The following is a 25,227-nucleotide window of genomic DNA, read 5'->3' as shown; positions in this document are numbered from 1 at the left end:
CCACAAATTTTACATAACCAGCAGAGAGAGCAGAAAGCTGCTGTTAAAATGCTGCTTCAACTTTCTTTGCACAAAAACTGCTTCTTGTTTCATCTTGGCAAAATAATAAACGCCTTTTACTCTTCGCTCTTGTCAGAGCCCATTCTTTCTTTCTTAGCGGTGTACAGTAAACAGATATGCAGATCTCGTGAGAGATTCAGCATGGCTTATGAAAACATCGCCTTTGGAAATAAATAAAGGCAATAAATAAAGGCATCATCGGTGGTTATGCAGGTACATATGAATGGAGGTTTACATGGAGACAAGAAAGACTGCATCGTCACGATCTAGGTATAATAAGAAGCAGATTTTTATTATCGTCTCTTCAATACAACAACACACAGCAACAAGTGAATGATTTACTTACTCTTTTACTGTAAATGCTGAACTTAGAAAATTATCCGACATTGGCTCATAATTCTGCTGTACATCCTGTGTTTGTGTTATAGTTTATAAGCCCATATCACTACATTCTGGTATTATAATCTTCTAGTTATTTACACTGCGGTCAATGCCAGCAGAACTTTGTCACATTCAGTGGAAATGCAGCCGCTGTTTTCTTCCACGTTGCAAAATAAGGTGGATACTTAGTGGTTTCTCTGTTCTGTGTCTGTAGATTTGGAGATTATATGGTGCCCAACAAGACCTTCAACAAGTTTGAGCGTTTCCAGGGTCACTGGAAAGAAGGGAAAATGCATGGCTTTGGAACATACTGGTAATAATTATGTGAATGTGTGTGTTAAATCTTATCTTCAGGCCATTATCAGTTCTTCTAAATTCCACCAAGACGTCCTGAGGATCTTGAACTGAAAAATTTGTTTATCTAGAATTGCTATCTAGTACCTTGATCATGGTTTGACTGGTCTGTACTTGCAGGTATGCTTCAGGTGAAGTGTATGAGGGCTCATTCAGGGATAACATGTGTCATGGTCATGGCATGTTACGCAGTGGGAAGATGGCATCTCCTTCCTCCAGTAGTGTCTTTGTGGGCCAGTGGGTTCATGGGAGGAGAACAGGATATGGGGTGTGTGATGACTTCAGCAGGTATGCAAATTTCAACTACCAACTAAGTAAGAGATGATGTACAGTAACTATCGCAGAATAAACCCTGAAAGATTGATAAGGACTCGAACACGAAGGAGAAGCTGACTTTACATTATTGTGCTTATTACATAGAAACTTACCAAATTATTAAATGGACATGAAATATTGATTTGAGTTTAAATTATTTTACTATGTGACAACAAAGAGACTGCATAGTGATATGAGAGACATGAACTTTGCACAGCTATATAGGAACAACAGTCAATTATACAGATTAGGGACCATTATACAAATAAACTCAGCAAAAAATAACTTCCCTTTTTCAGGACACTGTATTTTAAAGATAATTTTGTAAAAATCCAAATAACTTTACAGATCTTTATTGTAAAGGGTTTAAACAATGTTTTTCTTGCTTGTTCAATGAATCATAAACAATTAATGAACATGCACATGTGGAACGGTCGTTAAGACACTAACAGCTTACAGACGGTAGGCAATTAATGTCACAGTTCTAAAAACTTAGGACACTAAAGAGACTTTTCTACTGACTCTGGAAAAATACCAAAAGAAAGATGCCCAGGGTCCCTGCATGAGGACTGCAGATGTGGCCAGGGCAATAAATTGCAATGTCCACACTGTGAGATGCCTAAGACAGCGCAACAGGGAGACAGGAAGGACAGCTGATCATCCTCGCAGTGGCAGACAACGTGTAACAACACCTGCACAGGATTGGTACATCCGAATATCACACCTGCGGGACAGGTACACAACTGCCTGAGTTACACCAGGAATGCACAATCCCTCCATCAGTGCTCAGACTGTCCGCAATAGGCTGAGAGAGGCTGGACTGAGGGCTTGTAGGCCTGTTGTAAGGCAGGTCCTTACCAGACATCACCGGTAACAACGTCGCCTATGGGCACAAACCCACCTTCACTGGACCAGACAGGACTGGCAAAAAGTGCTCTTCACTGACGAGTCACAGTTTTGTCTCACCAGGGGTGATGGTCAGATTCGTGTTTATTGTCGAAGGAATGAGCGTTACACCGAGGCCTGTACTCTGGAACGGGATTGATTTGGAGGTGAAGGGTCCGTCATGGTCTGGGGCGGTGTGTCACAACATCATCGGACTGAGCTTGTTGTCATTGCAGGCAATCTCAATGCTGTGTGTTACAGGGAAGATATCCTCCTCCCTCATGGTACCCCTTCTGTAAGCTCATCCTGACATGACCCTCCAGCATGACAATGCCACCAGCCATACTGCTCGTTCTGTGCATGATTTCCTGCAAGACAGGAATGTCAGTGTTCTACCGTTCGGATCTCAATCCCATTGAGCATGATGGATCAGAGGGTGAGGGCTAGGGCCATTCCCCCCAGAAATGTCCGGGAACCTTGGTGGAAGAGTGGGGTAACATCTCACAGCAAGAACTGGCACATCTGGTGAGGAGGGAGATGCACTGCAATACTTCATGCAATACTTGATTTTGACCACCTACCCCCCCCCCCACCCCCCACCCCCCTTTGTTCAGGGACACATTATTCCATTTCTGTTAGTCACATGTCTGTGAAACTTGTTCAGTTTATGTCTTAGTTGTTGAATCTTTTTATGTTCATACAAATATTTACACATGTTAAGTTTGCTGAAAATAAAAGCAGAGGAAGTTTATATTAAGTTTATATTTGACCATTTTGTGTTCAATGGAAAAAATAAAGACATGCATATTTGGAACAAAATGACGGTGAGTCAATGATGAAAGAATTTTCATGTTTGACTGAACTATCCAAAAAATCTGGTGGATTTTGGTGAGGTATCACCATGTTTTTCACAGGATTAGACAAGCCCATCTATTCCCATATGCTACCAGGGGGAATAGATGGGACTCTTCAGCAGTATATAGACTTTGCCCTACTTTTGAGTAGTTCGTCATTTACTGTGGGAATGGCTGATGGAGAATTTGGCCCTCCTACAGTAACCACAAAGCCAGAGTCCACCTCCTCGTCATGTCCGCCAAGCCGGAGTTCCTCGTCAATGAGCCAGCGCCCACGCCAAGTCTCCTGGTCCAGGCCAGTCTCTGAGCCCTTTGCCTGCTCCTCCATGGCCTACTGCCTGTCCGCTGGATCCCTTGTGGCCTGCAGTGCCACCTAGCTCCCCCCACCTAGCTCCCTCCTGAACTTTTGTTTATTGTTGGGTATTGTCGGGAGCCACCCATACTGAGGGGATATGTAATGTTTTCAGGTCTTTTATTCTTCCTTGTTTAGTCATGTGATATCCTGTTTTCCTCATGTTTATGTGCCTTGTTCTTATTGGTTTATTGTCTTAACTTCTTATGAGTCATGTCTTTTCATTGGTTCATGTTTTAGTAGTATTGTTATCTTGTTATTAGTTTAGTCCTGTCATTGGTTGTCTTTGTCATGTGTTTCACTTGTCATTGTATTTACATTTACATTTATGCATTTGTGCCCTTATTACAGGGACAGTACCCCTGGAGCAACCTGGAGTTAAGTGCCTTGCTCAAGGACACAATGGTGGTGGCTGTGGGGATTGAACCAATAACCTTCTATTTACCAGTTCAGTGCTTTAGTCCACTACGCCACCACCACTCCCTGGTGGTTAAGACTATGGCATGTTTGCCATAGTCCTTTGTCCTTTGTCAAGTATTGCTGGTTGTAACACTGTTTCCATGTCAAGTCTGTTCCTAGTGAAGTCAAAGTTTATAGTCAAGTCAAGTTCTCGTTCTTGTTCATGTTTATGTTTGGTTTCACCTTTTGGGTATACTGTTTCATGTTTGGATACCAGCACTGTAAATAAAACTGCACTTGGGTTCACACTTCAGCTACTTCGTCTCCGTCTGTTCCTGTCTCCAGCCTGCCAGAACGTTACACTACTTAATAATAATTTCATCTCGATATAAGATGTTTGCTAATTTTTATAAAATCTTTTTTTTTTCATCTCTCTTCAGAGGCGAGAAATACATGGGAATATGGCTTGATGACCAGCGTCATGGAGATGGGGTTGTTATCACTCAGTTTGGATTGTATTATGAAGGAAACTTCTATAATAACAAGATGATGGTAAGTTGAGCTGGGGTCACTATCATGCAGGTTCTGCAAAATTAGGAGTAATGAACATATGCCTTCTTTTATTTAAGTGTTTGTAATGTACTAAAAATGAAATTTTCTCAACACTTGATTGCCTCTTTAAGCACAAGGCAAAATATGTACCATTATCTGCGTGATTTACCTTCTTTTGTCTGATACAGGGCAACGGGATGCTTCTATGTGATGATGACACAGTCTTTAAGGGTGAATTTTCAGAAGACTGGACTCTCTGTGGAAAGGTGATGATATGAAAGTTTCCTCAGAAGATAATTCTTTTGAAATCACTTTGGGATTTTTGCTCAGCATATTTTATCTGAAGAATTGAACTGAAATTGATCATCTGTGGTTTTATGGGTGTAAAGGGTGTTCTGTCCATGCCTAATGGTGACTGTTTGGATGGCATCTTTGATGGTCACTGGGGAACTGGACTGAAAGTGGCTGGAACTTTTACAAAACCTTTTGAAACATTGAGGAGAGAAAACAAGATACTGTAAGTGTGTCAGTAAAAATTATTCATAGATAGATAGATAGTCTACTGTTTATTTTTTGTGCAGTCATTTTTACTGTTGTTTTACAATCTGTGTAGTGTGGCTGGTCATTATGCAGTGCCTGCAGAGGAAAAGTGGAAAACCGTGTTTGAGGAATGCTGGGGTCGTCTGGGCTGTGAAACTCCAGGTCAGGGATTGTATGAAAAAGCCTGGGAGAACATTGCCATCTCCCTCACTGCCAGACGCAGACAGCAGAGAGATCGGTATTTGCATGTATACACACACACACACACACACACACACACACACACACACATGCACAAGAATGAATGAATTATGCATAAAAACAGGTATTTAGTGATTTGATGTGTGTACGTAGTCCAGAGGAGCTGAGCCGATCTCAGAATATGATGCTGGAGAGCCTTGAGGTGATTCCTCAACATCTGTGTCCTGTTACTGCAGACTCCTTCAACATCATCCGCCGATATCTCATGAAGGTGAGACTTCAAAAGGGTTAATTTCACCAAGTCCGTTATTTTTTTTTGGGTAGCCTTTTTGCAATTACCAACTAGGGAATTTTTAGTGGATATACAGTATGATGTCAGTTCCCCTCAAGTTCACACTGTATTAGCAGAGTAACCACATGTAGTTCATTACAATAACTATGGGCGTGTTATACTAAGTTTGACAACCGCAAAGTGTCCAAATACTATACTGAACAACAGTATATCTTGTTTTATTATTTAAAACCATCCAAACATTCTTGATGTGAAATGTGCCTGAAAAATGTGTTTGTGCAATATTTATTTAAATTGAATGCAATCTTTTGATCAAAGACACACATACATTACATTATTATGTGAGGATTAAGTGTCCAAATACTTTTTGTGACCACTGTATAATAACTCCCTTCAGGCTTGTGATTTCCCTCTGCACCCGTTGGGCTGGCTGCTGGAGACCCTTGTCACTGTATACAGGATGACCTATGTTGGTGTGGGCTCCAATAGACGGCTGTTACAGCAAGCAGTGGAGGAGATCCAGTCTTACCTAACACGCATATTTCAGTTAGTCAGGTAACACGTCCAGTAGGGATGGAATAGTACGAAATTTAACAATTGTGGTTCTGAATACGATACCTTTTTACAATTCCGGTTCTTTAATAATTCCTTTAACAATTCCTTTAGTACTTTTTAAGGAAGAAATATTTGGAAATAAGAAATGAACTTCTTAAGCCTTTTACTACTCTCTGTAATCTGTTGTCAAATGATGAGAGCATTTCAGAACAGATTTAACAAATCAGAAATACATTTAATAAAATTGTTGCAGCAGTGTGTTTAAATAGACATTATAATGCAGCACAGAGGCTGCAGAAATGCAACCCAGTAATTGGTTCTAAGTATATACTACATTAAAATACTAAACAAAAACAAATTGGTAACATATTATTCATTCATTCAATTATTCATTTATTTATTTTGATATAATGCCACTTGTTACAACAACTCATCATGTGTATCTTTAACTACGCATTGTCATAAGTGTTTTGATTAATTAAAAGGAACAGACTCCTAAGATTCTGACTGCACTGGTCATGTGGTATATACGTTTAGCACTGTAGATTTAGTAGCAGCATCGCTGAATAAGAGCCAGTGCATATGCATAAATGTAAATAAGAGCCAAACTACTTTAGTACATTGATCATTTGCATCAGCGGAATAATGCTTGTTTGAGAGCCATTAACAAAACCGAAAGTAATTAAAATTAGTTTCAATAATCAATCTGATATTCTTTAAAAATAGAACTATTTCTGAAGAAGGACTGGTTCTTGGTTCCCATCACTAACACCCAGGCTTTTTTGTGATTTGCTTTAAAAGGAGTTCCCAGAATCCACAGTGCTTTAAAAGCCAGTAAAGCATTAAACAGTTCACAGGAAGCATTTTTCTTGTAGTGAAGCTTTTTGTTCCTCTTGATCAATAATGTGATTATTAAGAAGTCTGCCAAGGCCATTTGTTTACTAGTAATATTATTTGCCATAGGTTTCTGTTTCCTGGTCTCCCTGAGGATGGATGTTTTATCCTGGATTCCTCCAGTTCTTTAGATGAGGGCACAGACTCTCTTAATAGCAGTACACACTGCGAAACTCCCCAGCAGGGGTAAGACAGCACCACTGTGGCTGGATTATTGCTTTATTATTATTGTTTATTTAGTTGTATTACTATTAGATTAAACTGACTGTTCCAAAACCTAGTGAGCTGCCTAAGTAGGCTTTAAGGCTGGTTTGTCCTCAACACTTTATCTCATTTATCTCTAAGACACAGTGTTAAGAGTTAAGAGTAGGACAGTAAAGATGAGTGTGCCAATAGAAGAGTGTGAAGCAGTGTGATTCCCAGATAAGTGTAAGATAAAGGCTTGTCATTTATGTATTTTTTTTAAGCCATGATTCTGATTGAGTAATTTAGGTCTCGAGACTTCTCAGAACTATGCAGTCTCCTTTCATTGTTCATTTGTAATGAGTGTATACTATACTCTCAGTCTTAGCAACGCTGCAATTTTCTTGTGATTTTTTTTTTTGTGACTGTCTCAGTTTTACAGTAAGTAAAAACAATTAAACAGACGTGTGTGTTTGTGTGTTGTGCTGCAGTTGTATAGTGAGCAGCTCAAGTCTTCTACTGCCAGTCTTGTTGCCGAGGCTCTATCCCCCTCTCTTCACTCTCTACACACTGGATAAAGAGAGAGAGGAGGAAGTGTACTGGAACTGTGTGTTACGACTCAACAAACAGCCTGATCTTGCCCTCTTAGCCTTCCTTGGAGTACAACAGTAAGTCACAAAAGTAACATGCAGAACTGTAATGTAAATGACCAATCAAAGACCCAATCAGACTGTTCCAAACTCTTGTGTCAGCATTAAAGGAATATTCCGGGTTCAATACAAGTTAAGCTCAATCGACAGCATTTGTGGCATACTGTTGATTACCATAAAAACTAATTTTGACTCATCCCTCCTTTTCTTTAAAAAAAGAAGCAAAATTGAGGTTACAGTGATCCACTTACAATGGAAGTGAATGGGGGCCAATTTTTGAAAAGTTTAAATGCAGAAATGTGAAGCTTATAGTTTTATAAAAGCACTTACATGAATTCTTCTGTTAAAATTTGTGTATTATTTGAGATGTACAGTTGTTTAAATCGTAATTTTTACAGTCTTTTTAGGGTTTGTTGACATTACATTGTCATGGCAACAAAGTAGTAAAATTGGCTATAACTTTACACAGAAAAGGGTAATGAGCAATTTAATCACACTAAAATCATGTTACCATGCATATTGTTTACTTCTTGTGGCCAAACTTTTGAAATTGTGAGTAGTTTGACATTTATGGATTGGCCCCCATTCACTTCCATTGTAAGTGGATCACTGGAACCCAGATGTTTTCCTTTTTTTAAAGAAAAGGAGGGGCAAATCAAAATTAATTTGTGTGGTAATCAACATTATGCCACAAATGCTGTTGATTGAGCTAAATTTGTGTTGAACCTGGAATATTCCTTTAATAGAAAGAAGTGACTTTGTTACAATTTTGAGATTAGTATCTTTATGTTTTCCAGAAAGTTTTGGCCAGTTTCTATCTCTTTATTGGGACAGAAAAAACAGGTGACACTTTCCCTGATTTCTAAGAAAAAAAATCAGTTGGCCCACAAGGAATCTGAAGCTGCAGTACTCTGCAGATTTCTGTAGAATTTAAATACCAGTCATTCACAAATTTCTCCAAATTTTGCCCCCACATGTTTGTTTATTGGGTATTTTGGCTAATTGGTTAAAAGAGATAGCGCACAAAGATATGCTTAAGATTCCAGCTGGGCTAATAATCAGTAATAACACTGTTGCTAATATGTGTAACTTTTTCATATTGCCCATGTCAATTTTATATGGACAGGTCTTGCCTATCACTAAAGATGCCTGCTTTGCCACTGCTGTTGAAACCTTGCAACAGATCAGGTAAGACAGCTCTGTCTAAGCTCTGTCAAAAACAAAAATTTAAACTCAAAACCTTTGTACTAGTGGTGCACTGATCAGGAAATTTGAGGCCGATACCGTTTTTTTGTTTGTTTTGTTTTAAGTGCCCTTAGCCACACTTTTGCAAGTTATATTCTGCAGTATTGCTTATGCCCCACACAGTAAAATTACATTAGTTGTGAATTGCTTACATGTATTTGTTTTGAAACAGTTATGAATAGTTCTGCTGTCAATATCAAAATGCCATTGTGACATACTGGCAACCAGTAAAAACCATGAGAGCATTACACACAGCAGAGATACATTCGAAAATAAGAAAGTTGTCTATTACTAACTCAAACTGTTCCTGTGAGGAATCATTAGTATTTATGGTTTGTTTACTGCCTTTGGCATTTTGTTGCAATACAAATCACTAATTATTAAGAAAAATGCATGAAGACGCTGTGTTGTTATTGAAGCTTAAATGGTTATATCTGTTATTAGTGGTATTGTGACCATCATTAATCTGATTTAAATTGGGATCCTCACAAAATAGCGCTGGGATGAGTGACTGATGATGAGTTATTGAGAGAACCTGGAGAGCGCACATGTTTGATTGACACAGAGAGCACTTATGATGAAGCGAGTGAAGCTAATAGCACTTATGATCGCTCAAACAGTCTCTATCGCTCCCCTCAACGTCTGATTGTCATGACTTGCTTTACATCACGCATCCTCAGATTTGTATTTGCATGTTTATTTGTTGTTTAGTTAGTTTTTATGCCCGTTTGCAGTCTCTTTATCCTCTCCATGCTCACTGTGCAGCGAGTCTGAATAACTACCATTATGACTCTAGAAAATGGGCAAATTAATATTTATACACGTTATTCTTGCACATGATTTAAAACAAACTGGTATATTCATCTAAATTACAGCATGTCTGAAAGTTTAAATTCATGAATGCTTAGAATTGCCACCAACTCACCCTCCAGTGGCAACACTGTATGCTTCAAGGGCTGAGCAAGTGCCCATTCATAAGAGTAGCAGTGTATTCATGCTGCAAAAAAGATCGTCCCTGAATCTAGGTATGATCGGCTGGATCATGGATTTAAGACGAAAATCGGTCAATTTAGATCTGTGGCCGATTGATCGGTGCACCCAAGGGTGTAGATTCCAGGGGAGATGGGGGTGGGGGAGGTAACCCCCTCCCAATGTTCAAGCCAAATCTACGCCTACTTTGTACCCACATTCTTATATTTTTCGCTTTGGTTCAATAGCACAGCATTCAGTCCCTCAGACAAGTTACAAGTGATACGGCTGACCTTTGAGGAAGTCACACAGGAAGTGCAGGCTATGCTTGGGCAGGAGTTTCTGTGGTGCATGGATGACCTCTTTCCAATTTTCCTCTACGTGGTTCTCCGTGCACGGTACTTTTCCAATCCTTTATATTGTCATTCTGAGCTACTTTTTCAGACCTTTCAGTGCATATACACCTAATGGCAATGAAGTAATTAGTTTGAACATTCAATTTTGAGATGTTCAGCTTCTGCAAACTTTGGAGAGGTTATCAAATAGCAACATTTACACAATGTTTACAGACAGTTGTAACAGTTATATCTGCAGTTCCTCTTTTAGTAATTGCTGCCAACATAAAGAACATGTTGTTTGTGAATGTGTAGAATCAGAAACCTGGGCTCTGAAGTCAGTCTAATAGAGGATCTGACAGACTGCAGTCTACAGTTGGGACAGCTTGGATTCATGTTGACCACTCTTAAAGTAAGAATGATTTTACATGTGATCATAGCACCAGCCTTCTACACCTACAGGGGCAAGAAATGTTCTTATGTCTTGGGTTTTAAATATCGAGGACTGGTGTTATAAATCAAGTATTTTTATTTTTATTTGGAAAGCTAAAATATTTATTAATAATTTTATGAATATCTTCACACACACAATTGCTAGTCCTCTCTCATTCTCTTCAGTCTATTGCTATTTTTCTTTTGTCTCTATCTTTAGGCCTGCTACAACCAGATTCAGCTTGAGAAGACTACATAGTAGTGGGTGGTTTGTGAGAAGTGCATTCACAGCTTTTCCAGCGTATGCCACAGAATTGTGGAGTAGGTGCAATTTAAATAGACAAGGACTACAGGTCAAGCCAAGATGTACTCATTTATTTCTGTTCTCAAGAGGGTGCTCAACCTCTTCACATTCCACTAACATCTCACATAATCAAAAAGTTACACCTTTGAGAAAGGTGTATTTAAACTGACTGTATTAACTGATAATAGACATTTTATTTTATTATTCAAACAGTCAGCATGTTACAGTAAAAAGGTTTCAGTAATAAATAGGGGTGCATCAGTACTGATACTGTTACTGATATATTGTTATCTAGAGTTGCACGGATTAGGAAATTGAGGCTGATACCGATAGCAGATATTTTAACAAAGTGATCAGCCGATACAGAAAATTGTCCTATTGCAGATCCAATGTACCAGCAGATGGTTATACTTCAAATGACTTAAAAAGAAAAGAAGTAAAGAATGTACAGTATTTTTTTAGTTATGATTAGTGTTTGGGAAGCTACTTTGAAACTATAGCTCTACAAGCTACTTATAATTTAAATAAATAGAAACTATTTCTAAGGGAGCAAAAACTTTTTAAATATACTAAATGTATATATCTATCAGATAATATAATCAGAGCAGTATTTATCTGGTACATAAACAGTGACAGTCTTTGAATGAATGAACATCTAATTTAGGGGGGTGGCATTACATTTGAACAAATACATCTATTGAAGAAACTCCCTAATGTACATATATTCCTGAGCCAAAAACATGGAAATGAACAGCAATATTTAACAAAATATTTAGCTATATAAGGGTATAAAAAAGGCAGGACTTCTACACAGGGACTCAAAAAAATTGATGAATCGTTTTTGAAACTGTCCGTATGAACCGTCTGAACAAATGAATTCACTACAATGAATCAGACTTCCCAATGTTAAATTGTGAGAGGACATTCTAGGAGAGCATGTTTGGTTATTTCCTTCGTTTACTCTGTTGTAAAGCCACAGAGCCCCTTAGAGGACATGGTGGAATTTTTTTTTGGAAATAGTTTTGTGTGCACTCGCATTAGTTTGCGTTTCCTCGCAATAAGTTTTGCTTGCCCTTGCAATTGTTTTGCATTCCCTCGCAATAAATTTACCATGTTTTTACTATAGTAACCATATTTAAATCTTGATATTCGTAGTAAAACCATTGTAATAATACAGGAAAATAAAAACTATGGTAATAAAAATCATACTTTGTGGTTAGGATTTTACTACAAATACCATTCATGAGCAAAAAAACAAACATTGTTAGCCTATAATGGTCATGGTTATTACAATATTACTGTAGAAAAATGATTTCTGCCATAACTATAGTTTCTACTATGGTTTTACTATAGTAAAAACATACTGAAACTGGCATTTGTATAGTAAAACCATAATATCCACAAAATAATGATTTTTATTACTGTAGTTTTCATTTTCCTATATTATCACTATGGTTCTACTACGAATATCAAGGTTAAAATATGGTTACTATAGTAAAACCATGGTAAATTTATTGCGAGGGCACACAAAACGTATTGCAAGAGAACACAAAACTATTTCAGAAAGAAAATTCCCACCGTACTGTATAAGGGACTCTGTAAAAAGCTGTATGTGCAGCAAGTTCTTAGTATCACTACTTTTAGTTAGTTGCTTCCCAACACTAGTTATGTTGCTTTAGTATTCAGTTACAGGTTCCTGTATTTGATGTTGAAAACATGATATTGAAAGTGGCATTAACAGTTGATGAAATTAACAAAAAAATCTAAAGAAAAAACAGTCCCCATAATTATTTAAATATACTATACATGAAAATTGCAGCGTTGCTAAAAAATACTGTTATTGGCATTATTGAGTACCAAAAAGGAACTATTGGAACAAAAAATGGTTTTGATGCATCCCTAGTAATAACCATATTCTGGTTGTGTTACTGGTGTTGTGCTAGTTTTGATTTTGCACATTACAAAGAGCTGCACTGCCTAGGATTGTATATATTTTTTAAATACTTTTCGAAGTCTTGTGATGCAGGTATTAATCTGTAACTAGAGGTTTGTGACATAACGGTGTCACTGAAGCACCAACAGGAAGGTGATTTCAAAATGTTTTCTCTACCCTCTGCTGTATTTTCTGATATGGGCAGTTGTGAACAAATAATGTAGTTGTAATTGAGGTTATTTTATGACTTCCGGTTATGGTGCAGTGCTGAGTAGTAGCAAGGTTTTGCTTCACTTTCAAAAAGGTGTTTTTATAATCTGTATGACTGAAACATCCAGGATATTCTCATAGAAATGGTTTGCATTTCAACATGAAAACACACTGACAGGCCAGTGAAACACCTTATGAAGTTTTGTTTAGTTTTAATTTGAACAAATTATACAATTTGTAGTCTTACTGAAGTTTATAGAAAAATTAAGATACATATTTCTAGAGCAATATCACTGGAGGCTAAATTAATATTTTATATTCATTCATGTTTATTTAATTTTAAATTCACATTGATTGTAAAAGTGGCATTCAACACTATGCAATAGGAATAAAATGACTAAACCAAACTTGTACTTTAAATGACAGAGCTTTTTGTCCACTGGCAAATCTTTAGCAATAATCTGTACATTTTGATCATTTCATGAATGCCCTATAGAGAGTATAGATATGTATGTTTGTGTTCCTCTAAATGTTTACTTTGAACAGTCTAACATGCACTGAAATATTTTGCTGATAGTGTTATGTCTAGTGGTTGACTGATATGTTTTTTTGTTTTTTTTTAAAGGCCAATTCTGATATTTTGATCAAGTCAGATGGACCATTACCTTACACAATATGTAATAAAAAATTAATGATAAACATTGAAAACTGGAAATGTTTAATATCAATAAACAAGGTTGTTGATAGATTTTGGAATCAAAAGAGGAGTTAACACTTTTATTAATCAGCACGATTCTCGACCGATGCCGATAATCTCAAATTGTCCAAAAATTGGCAGATTAATTGGCCTGTTCAATATGGGTTCATCACTAGATAGGCCTTTTGTACCACTGGTTAAAAGGGCATTACTTATGAAGATTATAAAGGAAAGACAGCACCTTTACTGCTAATATATAGAGCCTGGTTTTGTTTTCCTTTTACTATTTTATAAAGGGTTGATAGTTTTTAAATTACTTGTACTGTCAATATTTAGTTAATTGTTACTTTCTTCTTGCAAATTAATTTGTAAAAGACATTTGAATAGAGGTAATATGGAAGAGAAATGAATGATGAACAATTTTTTAAAAACAAATTCTGGAAGACCTATTTTAATAAATGTTGTATATTTCTTCCCCTCTGTTTTAGTATTTATGGATTCATAATAATATAGATAATAGAGAGATTAACCAACTACCCACCATATAGTACTGCAGGAGTTCATGGAGGAGGGATTAACATCACCCTTGACCTTTATTTACTCAATGGAAAAAATCATTTGCTTTTCATCTCAACCCTATCCGCATGATGTAATGTGCTGGTTTTTAACTCTTACAATATTACAGTTAAACACTGAGAAGTATGCTACAAATGCACATATACCTGATGTATTTGTTTTGATTATTTCCTTATTATTTATTGGTCTGTTTAATGATTTTCTTAAGAGCACACATATATGGCAGTTAAACAGTTTTTTTAATCAGTGATTGTTGGTTTGTGCCCTCTGGTATTGTGAAATGTGTTTATCTTTGTCTTTTGTTTAACGATAATGTCAGGAAAATCTGAGCTGCAGGCCAAGTTATGTCCTTGGATATATTGGTTGTTGTTTCATGCCTCTTATTTTCCGTTTTGACTTTAAAGTTGTTAGAACTGCATTGTGTGTGTGTGTGTGTTTGTGTCCAGTGAGCTCTAAAAGCAGAAAGATGTAAGGAGATTTGAGTGGCAGGCGGTCCTATTGAAGTGCTCAGACTGAGGCCGCCCCCTCGCAGGATTATGTGGGATAGAAAGGGATTACAATCTTTGCTTCCATGGACATTTTAGATTATAATCACATACATGTTGGCAGGTCAGAGGCAGCACATCACCTTAATATAAAACACAACTGACAAGATTCTCCACAGCCACCTGGTCTAAACTTGGGATGTAGTGTCTGTGTGGTTTGGAGGAGCACAGCAACAGGAGTGTAAAGAGGTAAGTGTGGGATCATGCTATAATCTTGACATGTGGCCTCTTGACCTGCTTCTGTAGCACTGCGTCCTCTGAGTCACACTGAAGTTCATGGATCAGAATTAATGTGTCTGGTTTGATTTTCATTCTTAAACTGAAGGTTAACTACAATGTGACATTTATTGTTTGGCTTCGATGTAAGATTTTTAAAATTGTACTGTTGTAGAAAACTTTTTTTTAACAAATTACACTGCCTGACCATCATATTGAGAAACTTTATAAGACTTTATATCCCCAAAATAAAAGTAGCAAGGTGAATATGTTAGATAAGAAGGCAAACTATTCTAACATTTTTTATTTTATTTTTTTTGTCTTAAATTATACATATGCATATGTTTGTTTTTTTTTTTCACATTAGTTTACTCCTGAATTGTTTATTATATATTGTTGTATATGGGCAGTCCTTCAATTAGGAGTACTTTTGACTACTTGAAAAATAAAACTTAAAAATATGTCTCATCTACAGTAAATGTATCACATGTCCTGGAATAAAAATCTGATCATGGCCTACAGCAACCTTCAAGTGTTTTTTGATATGTGTGCTGATAATGACATTTTCAGTTTTTGGCAGGTTAGCTATCAGTCAGTTGTTTTTAAATGTATATATATATATATATATATATATATATATATATATATATATATATGTGTGTGTGTGTGTGTGTGTGTGTGTGTGTGTGTGTGTGTGTATATATAGAGAGAGAGAGATATCTCTCTCTCTCTCTCTCTCTCTCTCTCTCTCTCTCTCTCTCTCTCTATATATATATATATATAGATCAGCCACAACATTAAAACCACCTGCCTAATATTGTGTAGGTCCCCCTCATGCTGCCAAAACATCACCAACCCGCATCTCAAAATAGCATTCTGACACGCTATTCTTCTCACCACAATTATACAGAGCAGTTATCTGAGTTACCGTAGACTTTGTCATTTCGAACCAGTCTGGCCATCTCCGTTGACCTCTCTCATCAACAAGACATTTCCGTCCACAGAACTGCTGCCCACTGGATGTTTTTTGTTTTTGGCACCATTCAGAGTAAATTCTATTGTGTGTGAAAATCCCAGGACATCAGGAGTTACAGAAATACAAATCAAACCAGCCCACCAGCCAATCATGTCAAGGTCCAAATCACTGAGATCACATTTTTTCCCCATTCTGATGGTTGATGTGAACATTAACTGAAGCTCCTGACCCGTATCTGCATAACTGTATGCACTGCACTGCTGCCACACGATTGGCTGATTAGATAAAAGCATGGATGATTGTTGGTGCCAGACATGCTGGTTTGAGTGTTTCTGCAACTGCTGATTTCATGGGATTTTCACACACAACAGTCTCTAGAATTTACAACAAATGGTGCCAAAAACATCCTGTGAGTGGCAGTTCTGTGGATGGAGAACAGAGAATGGCCAGACTGGTTCGAAATGACAAAGTCTACGGTAACTCAGATAACCGCTCTGTATAATTGTGGTGAGAAGAATAGCATGTCAGAATGCTATTTTGAGATGCGGGTTGGCGCTGTTTTGGCGACATGAGGGGGACCTACATAATATTAGGCAGGTGGTTTTAATGTTGTGGCATCTGTGTATATATACAGTTTGTGTGTGTGTGTGTGTGTGTATATATATATATATATATATATATATATATATATATATATATATATATATATATATATATATATATATATATATATATATATTTTGACATATATATATTGACATTGGTTTGTTTTTTATTGGATTGCAGTGATCTGATGAACAGAGGACCTTGTCATGCAGCAGTCAATGGAGGCGGAGCCAATGACACAACCTGGCTATAATGATAATGGTAAGTTTGCGCAGAACATTGGCGTGTTAACTGTAGTGGCAGGTCAGACCATCTAGCAGTTCATATCTTGACATGTTTGGGGTTGCCTTAGCATATGCTTTGAAAAAAGATTCAATTAGTTCAATTAATTTGCAGTTTTAACATGCACAAAGCGATTGCTGCTAGATCAAAAACAGTTACTTCAGTGAATACTGAAATATGGAATTTAAAATCTCAATTTTTTATAATAGCAACAACCCCAAAATTGTAAATTCGTTAACAGTCATGCAAAGCTGTCTTTTCCACCCTGTTTTCAGTTCACTATTTTCCTCTGTCTCAGATGTAGGTCTGGCTCAGATCTTGGCAGATGTGGTAGAGGAAGTGAGATTGTCCATAGACAGAGATATTAATGGTGCTGATATTCTGTACAGTCTGCTCAGTGCCCCCTGGCTGTACTCTCTTCTCGGGGTAAGACATACAGTAGCCTGCTCATTCAATACTCATACCAATCAATATTCAACATGGTCAGTTTTTAACTGATCATAGGACTCTGAGATGTAGTATTTAAAGTTAGCAGCTGTCTTACACATAAAGGACTTGTTTTTTACTCTAGGTATATGAGTGTCTGGTGCAGCACAGTTGGGATGCCCCAACCCCATACTTGCCTCATTCCTCAAGACTGTCTCAGGAGGTCAGTGCACTGGGCAAATTTTTTTCAACGTCTGTTGAACACAAAAGGAGTTATTTAGCTGAATGTTTGAGCTGCTCTTTTCCATACGATGAAATCAGATACTGACTTGTGACAATCAAGCTCCAAAATGGACACAAAAAAAGCGCCATAAAAGTATTACATACGATACGGAGACAATACTTTTGAGTGAGGAACAGACCAAAATTTCAGTCATTATTCACTGAAAAACGTCCCCCTTATGCCCGAGGTTTCAAATCTACGTGCCTTTGTACATGCAAACACAATACTTTGGGGAAAATAATTAAGCTTGAGAAGTTCTCCATCTATGGTGTGGAGTGTACTATGCTTCTAACTGCAAGGTATTCAGTGGATAACAACCTAAATTTCAGTTTGTTCATTACCGTTTGGCTCGAGAAGACTTGTAATATAGCACATGAGCCATATGGACTACTGTTATGTCATTTTTAGAGCATGACAGCCCCAGTTCCCATTTACTTTTGTTAAAGGGAAAAGATGAGCTTGGACTTTCTGCTTAAAGGAATAGTTCACTCAAAAATGAAAATTATCTCATCATTTACTCACCCTCATGCTATCCCTGATGAGTATGACTTGCTTTCTTCTGCTGAACACAAACAAAGATTTTTAGAAGAATATCTCAGCTCTGTAGGTCCTTACAATGAAGTGAATTGTGACTAACACTTTAAACTCCAAAAAGCACATAAAGTCAGCATAAAAAGTAATCCATACAACTACAGTGTTTTAATCCATGTTTTCTGAAGCGATCAGATTTTGGGTGAGAAGAGACAAAAATGTAACTCCATTTTCACTGTACATCTTGCCATTGCAGTCTTGAGACATAATCATGATTTCATGCTCGATTACACTTCCTAGTGCTTGACCAATGCACAGAGCACTAGATGGCGCTATAGGAAGTGTAATTGAGCTTGAAATCATGATTGCTTAGGAGACTTTTGATGTCAAGATTTATAGTGAAAAATTAGTTACATTTTGATCTGTTCTCATCCAAAACCGATTGGATTGCTTCAGAAGACATGGATTAAACCACCGGAGCCGTATGGATTACTTTTAACCTGCCTTTATGTGCTTTTTGGAGCTTCAATGATCTGATCACCATTCATTGCATTGTATGGATCTACAGAGCTGAGATATTCTTCCAAAAAAAAAAACAATTTGTGTTCTGCAGAAGAAAGAAAGTAACACATTTGGGATGGCATGAGTAAATAATTAGAGAATTTTAATTTTTGGGTGAACTATTCCTTTAACATCCATTTAGAGGAAAGAAAGTCATACAGGTTTGGAGCCATATGGCGGTGGTTAAATGATGTCAAAATTGATGATGATGTGGTAGACCTATTCCTATCAACTTCTCATCAATTGTCATCTTCTGTCTCACAGATTAAGGCCAACATGCGAGGACTGGCCGCCCCCTCCCTGGAGCTACAAGAATTGTATATTTTGCTGAGAAGCTCTCATATGCAGGTTAGATTCCTTTCTCAGAAATATCATGTAAGGTGTTGGTCTTTAGTTTATTGTAGAGCAATAAGCTGTGAATTCAGATCACTTTGAATGTTAAGATATTAAATGTGATACCATTGCCGTTGGCCATTTTTTATAAAAAAAATTTAAACCATTTATTATGTATTTCTCCCCAGGCTTTGCTCTCTGCCCATGATTCTGTGGCTCAGAGGGACTATTGTCCAGTGTTGCCCCCCCTTCCTGACAACCTGCCTGAAGATGAGGAGGCCATGAGGATTGCTTGCCTTGTGAAGAACAATCAGCCTCTGGTGAGGATCAGGTCATTGTCAGCTTTGCAATTTCATATATGTTGGCAAACAGCTTTACTTTAATCCTGCTTAAAGGTCCCTCATTGCACTATAGTGCATATCACACTATATCATGTACTGTATAGTGGTGACATGTATATGGCTGTATTTAGCATTAAATGTATTTGGCCATTCTTTTTGTGTCTCAGTTATTTTAAGTGATGTATTGTTACATAATAATGTGGTTTTGAAAGCTGCTGGACTCAGATGTTTGAGTCTCATATAGTATTGGGACATACATACAAATCCTACTAATCCTGTTGTACAGTCAGAGTAAACACCACATTTCATTTGACCCGAATGAAAACAAGGCCATTAGGGTCAGAAGTGCATTCTATTCAATAGGTTATACTATTATGTACATTGGTATTGATCAATGAAACACTGAAAATACATCTTTCCCAAAAAATTCCAGTAAAAAAAAAAAATCTGAAAAAGCATGGGTTGCGAAAATTGGACTGTAAGACAGTACAATCTTTTTAAAGTACTGTTTTTCTTACCCTCACAGCTTAGTTTTCATTCATGTCAAAATAAATATGGCACCCTAAGGTCCATTATGTTCATTAGTATTGTCACTTTGATGTGATCTGCTGTGCTGCATATTTCTCAATTGACAAAACAATCAATGACAAAGTTGGAGTGAACAAAATTTGCATTGGCTTGACTCTTATTTAGCTATATTGTAAGATTTAAGATTTCAGATTAACTTTTTCTTTGGTGTTGTTAGTTGGTTAACTCATCCATCCCATTCTCTCACTTATAAGTGCGTTGGAGGGGGGAAGCCCAGTCGCTGGAACAGCCTTAGACGACTCACAGTGGAAAAATTGGCTTTAGCTAGGCGTTTAGGCTCAGAAGAGTCAAGCCTCATGAAGGCTGCAGGAGATCTGTGTTCCTCCACAGGTCTGCTGTCCTCCATGCCCCCAGGACAGCCATGCTCACTACCCAGGTATCAGTCCACTGGGAGCTGCAACCTGTGCTGCCAAACTGCCCAGCTTTCAAGGGGAGGGCTAAATCAGTCAGCTCCAACCGTTTATGGCCCAGTGATTACGGGTAAGGGTACACATGTCCCGGAGACATCTTCTGTTTGCCTGACGAGGCCATGGGAACACTTTCCAGTTGGGGTGTTACAATACCTTAATAATGTCTTATGGTATGATGCCAGCTAAAGTATCACAGTACTGTGTAGGATCATGATACCACTCATGTTGGCTGAATGATCTAGCTATACTTTTGTTGTATTAATTCTTAACAGTTTCGTACTGTTATTTTTATTGTAATAAATATTACAATATTATTATACAAAAATAATGTAGTTCTGAACTTCTGTCTTAATTTGATCACTTTTACGCAGTATTACAAGTCAGTCCTGTTAAACCAAAGAAAACTGAAGGAAGACGAAGCAATCTTATAGTCCATCTGTGCTATTTTTTAATTGTCTACTGTATGGTCACATGCGTCACATGGAGGTCTTAGGCCATTGCGTCTTGCTCTTATATCAGTGTTTCGCACAAAATGCGTTATAAAACACTGGGCTCTATTTTCGTAAGTGCTCAAAGCACAGCGCCTTATCCAATTTTTCGTGAGAGCGCTAATTCTAAGTGCAGTTTTCGTACCAGCGCAAGTGGGAGTGTTTGTGCTATCTGTGGGTATATGTGTGCAAATGTGGGTGTATTGTATGTAAATGAAGTGGCGCAAAGCGCAATTTGCTATGTTCCTGAGAAATATTTGCGCTAAGGTGCTTCAAAACCACATCTTATCTCAGCGCAAAGTCCAAACTCAGTTCCTGCATTTGTAGTTTCGAGGTTCCACCAAGCAGGTGGTTATAAAGTTCATGTCCAAACTCTGAAAATATAGTGGAACATCAAATTATGTCCCTTTCAATAAAACATTTATTAAAGTGTTAAACTACCCTTAGGTCATGATTTATTTTCAATTATTATTATGTTTATATTTACATTTGTATTTATGATCTAATTTGTACTGGTATTTTTCCATCTGTTGTCGTAGAGTGATATTTCAGTCATTGCAAAAGGGACTGGTGGAAGAAGTTGGAGTGTAAAATGTTTGGATTTGGTATAATTTTTTTTTACCACTTCGTTATTTTGATTATACTGTATTTTCATTTTGTTTAAAGTGTAATTCAAATTAAGAAATATTTTTGGTTTAATTTTTTCATGTTTCAATAAATTAATGTAATTTTTCAAAATCAACCGGAACGAATTGAAGTGCACGTATAGCGTGTCACTGTCATAGAAATATGCCAGACATTCAATAGTTAATGCACAAAAGAACATAAGTCCATATTTCTATTCTTCTAATTCATTGCATATAGTTACACTACCAACATCTTATGAATGTGCTGTCTTTGTTTATATGTCTGGTACTTGACAGGGAACGGACTATATAATTGGACATAGACGGTGCCGGAGAAAAACCTCAGAATTAAATTGCACAGCCCATTAGCGCATTGTGCACGCAATTTCGCCAAACCCACTTGCGCCTAGACTTGGTGCATGCTTGCATGAAAATACTAAAACTTCATGGCCATGCCCATTGACTTTGCATGTAGGGCCATTTATGAAAATAGGGCCCACTGTGTCAAGTTGAAAGGAATTCAATTTAGAAAAGAACATCTCAAGAATCCTGCTTTCTGTTCATTACGTTCTGCTCCATGAAGCGTCCTGTTTAAACAGCCACTACTGCTGTACTGGGCTCAGATACATGATGTTACCGTGGTTATATGGTACTACCATTTAAAAAACACTGTGGTACCATTGCTATTTTGAAGCTTGCGTAAAGCGATAGTACTTTGGCACTGTATACCGTGCAACACTACTTTCCAGTCATGCAATTACGCTACACATTTCAGTCTTACTGTCTTTTATTTTGAAACCACATTAATCTATCATGTTTTTCTCCTTCAAAACTTGAAGACAACTGTACCGATGGCATAGACACTGTACTTGAAGACCAACAACATAGATGGAATCAAAGTAGAACTGCAGCTTGCACCCCCAGGCTCCACTCATCTCTAGCATACCCCTGCACATGCTGCCCACCTGAGTGTGGCCTCCGTTCCCAGACAGCCCCCTCCAGTCCTCTTTTTCAAAGGCACCACTCCATAGATGCAACCCGCTCTACTTATCCAGCTCTGGCTTTCACTAAGCAACGCAGCCTGGATGAACTAAAGTCCACCATCCATACTGTGGCCAGCAGTATGGAGCAGAGTACCAGTGATGTCAGAGACCTCGGGCAGAGAATGGTGGCAGTAACGGAGAGAATGACGGACAGCGTTGAAGAAAACGCCCAGGCGTTAAGTCTGTTGGTGGAAGTGGTGGACAAACTGCAGGGTCTTATTGTAGCCAGCAAGTCTCCAGAAGTGTCTCATGCTGCCAGACCCCAAAATGTATCAAAAACAACCAGTGTGCCCAACTCAACAAAAGTTCCAGCTAAGAAATATGTCAGCATTGCTTCCACCATCCGTCCCCATGTTTCGTTCACTTTATCGTCTTCATCATCAACATCATTTTCTTCTTCTTCTCTCAGCTCTTACATGGATGTTTCTCGTGTATCACCAAAAACTTCATGCAAACCATCATCAAGCCAAACAGGAAACAGGACAATAACAACAGGAAGTAAAAATGGACAGACTTCCCTCTCAAATGGCTTGACAGTTTCTAGGCCAAATGATGACTATGGTACAGTACTTTGCCTCTCTGGCAAGAAGAAAAAGTCAAAGCTGAGGAAATAAGTGTGACTGTGTTTCCCCTTCTCTCTCCTTACATTACTCTTTGCTGACTTTGCTGGTTTTCTGTTTTTTACTACCATGGCACGACACGACAAAGAGGCAATTTCTTTATCTTTCTCATTGTATCTCTTGTTCATGATATTCCATCCATGCTCAACACCTGTGGAAAAATTCATTTGTTGGTAGTTATTACTGTTGATCTTACCCTCAGAGCCAAATCATTTTTTCCTTGCCTTCAGTGGTAAACTACTTAATTATTTCATTCTTTCATTCTTTCAGTCTTTCGTTCTGTCTGAAGCATATTCATAAATACTGTATGTCCACTCATCTTATCAGTCTTTCCCCAAACTTTTGAAACTTTAAGTTCCTCTTTGTAATCTGTTGCATTTTTAGTTTAGGTCAGGTTAGGGATGTTTCAGTTTGACATGACTGCATTCTGCTATCTCATTACTGTAGTCTCCATCCAATATTTAGTCATAATCTCCATTACACCCACAACCCCCTTCCCTTATGTGCAGAAGAAAGATAAGGTCAGGCCTTTCCTCTGTGGAAATCACCATGTGACACCAACTGTCCAACAATGACAAAATGAATTGATGTTGATCATTCCGGTCTGCTTTCTTATTTTTAGTGCGCAACTATTGAAAAGGATGAGAGAACAGGGAGTATGTTGATTGCAAGGGTGATAAATGGAGGACTGGCAGATCACAGTGGTAAGTATTCTGTCAGAAGTTATTAGTAGTGTATAGTAGTACTCTAGTAGTTGTTGTTCAATTCATGTATATCAAGCATTCTGATTAGTTCAGTCATGTTTTTAATTTAATTTATGCAAAGAGTGTGCTTAGTTAAAGGTGATGTGTATAATTTCTATGCCACTAACGGCACCAAATGGAATTGCTATCTGTTTGTTTGAGCAGCCCAACTGGGCACAAAATGTAACAAATATTGGCTTAACCAATTAAATGTGTTTGGGGCAAGAAAATGGCAGATGGGGGAAGTGTTTATAAAGTTTTTTGTTTTTGTTCTTTTTGCAATTTTGTTTGGCGCCTTTAGTGGCACAGAAACACTCTTCACCTTTTTTTTTTTTTTTTTTTTTGCATCTTGTGATTATTTTGACGCTGTATAAGACTTACAATACTAGTCTCCAAGGCTGTTGGTAAAATTTCACAGGGCCAGAGACAAATATTTTATGGGTGACACTCCCCTTCCCCGGACCCAAATGAGTAGGCTATACAATAGGAGACCTTACTGGGCTCCCATCGTCAAAGGGCTTGGGGCCCCTCTCACCTTGCCCAATCACTCAGATCAGTTGTATATGTGTGTGTTCCAGGACTCGTTCATTCTGGTGATAAGCTGGTGGAAGTGAATGGATACAGTGCAGGGACTGCAGCCCGAGCAAGTCATTCAGATTCTGGTAAGCTCGAGATTAAAGCAGCCTCTCAATTCTTAGCCCATTCTGGAATATTTATGACTTTCAGACATTCCCGACTCTTATAATTATTAAGCATTCTTTCATGCAGTGTCCCATATTTACTGTCACAGGTGCGATCTCAGGGAAATATTCTTTTCAAAGTGATTCCTAATTCACCATAACCCATCAACAGCCAAGCAACTGTAAGTGCACTTTAAATATCCTCATTAAACACTGATTAAACTGCAGTAATGTCCGACCAGCAATTTCTCCAACATGTCAGGGTGTGCTGAAAATACACTGGGTCCAAAAGGCACTAAGATTCAGAATCCTTGTTAAACCTGTAAATAAAATGAATGTTTTAGGATTTTGAAAAATGTAAATGTGACATTGACCCTGTTAACTTGTTTGTACTGTACAAAAGATCAGATTTCCTTGCTTCCACTGAAGCACACATGATGCTCTTTGGAACATTCTCAGATCATGCTGGGATAACATTGATCAGCAGGTTTTGAACAAACATGTGGAAACTTGGCTGCCATTAGGGTTAGGATTAGGGTTATGACATGAGTAATCAAATTTTCCTTGGTCTTTTTACATATAAGAGGTCATTGTACTATATAACCATAATGTACGTTTCAGAACTCAAAACTTCCTCCTCACTGCATAAAGAGCATTTGTTGAAACCAAGCTGCCATAACAACTTGTTCTCTTCTTCCTCCACAATGTGATGTCACACTGTGGTAGACATTTGCATCTGACCGCCCCCACAACACGTCAAC

General features: G+C 37.8%; 2 protein-coding genes across 10 annotated transcripts in view; both read left to right on the top strand.

Moving 5' to 3' along the window:
• Positions 1 to 15,454, top strand: part of als2a (alsin Rho guanine nucleotide exchange factor ALS2 a) — a 30,085-nt gene extending 14,631 nt beyond the window's left edge. For 6 of the 8 annotated variants that reach the window (XM_051708629.1, XM_051708626.1, XM_051708630.1 and 3 more), the window contains 15 exons: positions 656 to 754; positions 916 to 1,083; positions 4,041 to 4,152; positions 4,341 to 4,418; positions 4,542 to 4,669; positions 4,766 to 4,930; positions 5,047 to 5,164; positions 5,583 to 5,740; positions 6,704 to 6,820; positions 7,309 to 7,485; positions 8,265 to 8,310; positions 8,594 to 8,655; positions 9,930 to 10,079; positions 10,332 to 10,428; positions 10,669 to 15,454. In XM_051708629.1, the coding sequence (XP_051564589.1) occupies positions 656 to 754; positions 916 to 1,083; positions 4,041 to 4,152; positions 4,341 to 4,418; positions 4,542 to 4,669; positions 4,766 to 4,930; positions 5,047 to 5,164; positions 5,583 to 5,740; positions 6,704 to 6,820; positions 7,309 to 7,485; positions 8,265 to 8,310; positions 8,594 to 8,655; positions 9,930 to 10,079; positions 10,332 to 10,428; positions 10,669 to 10,707 (1,714 nt within the window). In that variant the 3' untranslated portion in view covers positions 10,708 to 15,454. Of the gene's footprint in view, positions 1 to 655; positions 755 to 915; positions 1,084 to 4,040; positions 4,153 to 4,340; positions 4,419 to 4,541; positions 4,670 to 4,765; positions 4,931 to 5,046; positions 5,165 to 5,582; positions 5,741 to 6,703; positions 6,821 to 7,308; positions 7,486 to 8,264; positions 8,311 to 8,593; positions 8,656 to 9,929; positions 10,080 to 10,331; positions 10,429 to 10,668 lie in introns of those variants that run through there. The other 2 variants (XR_007898281.1, XR_007898282.1) reach the window with 2 other exon arrangements.
• mpp4a (MAGUK p55 scaffold protein 4a) lies at positions 14,763 to 24,448 on the top strand. 2 transcript variants are annotated; one of them, XM_051708633.1, is made up of 9 exons: positions 14,763 to 14,902; positions 16,692 to 16,772; positions 17,092 to 17,219; positions 17,365 to 17,442; positions 18,859 to 18,942; positions 19,116 to 19,247; positions 20,051 to 20,336; positions 23,666 to 23,747; positions 24,365 to 24,448. In XM_051708633.1, exons 2-8 carry the CDS (start codon positions 16,718 to 16,720, stop codon positions 23,677 to 23,679), a joined length of 777 nt encoding a protein of 258 aa, XP_051564593.1. In that variant the 5' UTR covers positions 14,763 to 14,902; positions 16,692 to 16,717; the 3' UTR covers positions 23,680 to 23,747; positions 24,365 to 24,448. The 2 variants fall into 2 exon arrangements, with proteins under 2 accessions (XP_051564593.1, XP_051564592.1); XM_051708632.1 differs by having other exon boundaries at positions 22,220 to 23,747; positions 24,365 to 24,431.
• The last annotated feature ends 779 nt before the right edge of the window (positions 24,449 to 25,227 follow it).

The sequence above is a fragment of the Myxocyprinus asiaticus genome, chromosome 10 (genome assembly GCF_019703515.2).
Source record: "Myxocyprinus asiaticus isolate MX2 ecotype Aquarium Trade chromosome 10, UBuf_Myxa_2, whole genome shotgun sequence".
In the NCBI taxonomy this organism is placed as follows: domain Eukaryota; kingdom Metazoa; phylum Chordata; class Actinopteri; order Cypriniformes; family Catostomidae; genus Myxocyprinus; species Myxocyprinus asiaticus.
This window is presented reverse-complemented; position numbering and strand designations above follow the sequence as displayed.

Bases quoted from the DNA above. Each gene is read 5' to 3' on its own strand.
- mpp4a (XM_051708632.1), top strand. From the start codon at position 16,718: ATGCAGCAGTCAATGGAGGCGGAGCCAATGACACAACCTGGCTATAAT. The intron at 17,443-18,858 runs GTCAGTGCACTG...TCTGTCTCACAG, and splicing joins CCTCAAGACTGTCTCAGGAG to ATTAAGGCCAACATGCGAGG. The intron at 19,248-20,050 runs GTGAGGATCAGG...CTCACTTATAAG, and splicing joins TGAAGAACAATCAGCCTCTG to TGCGTTGGAGGGGGGAAGCC.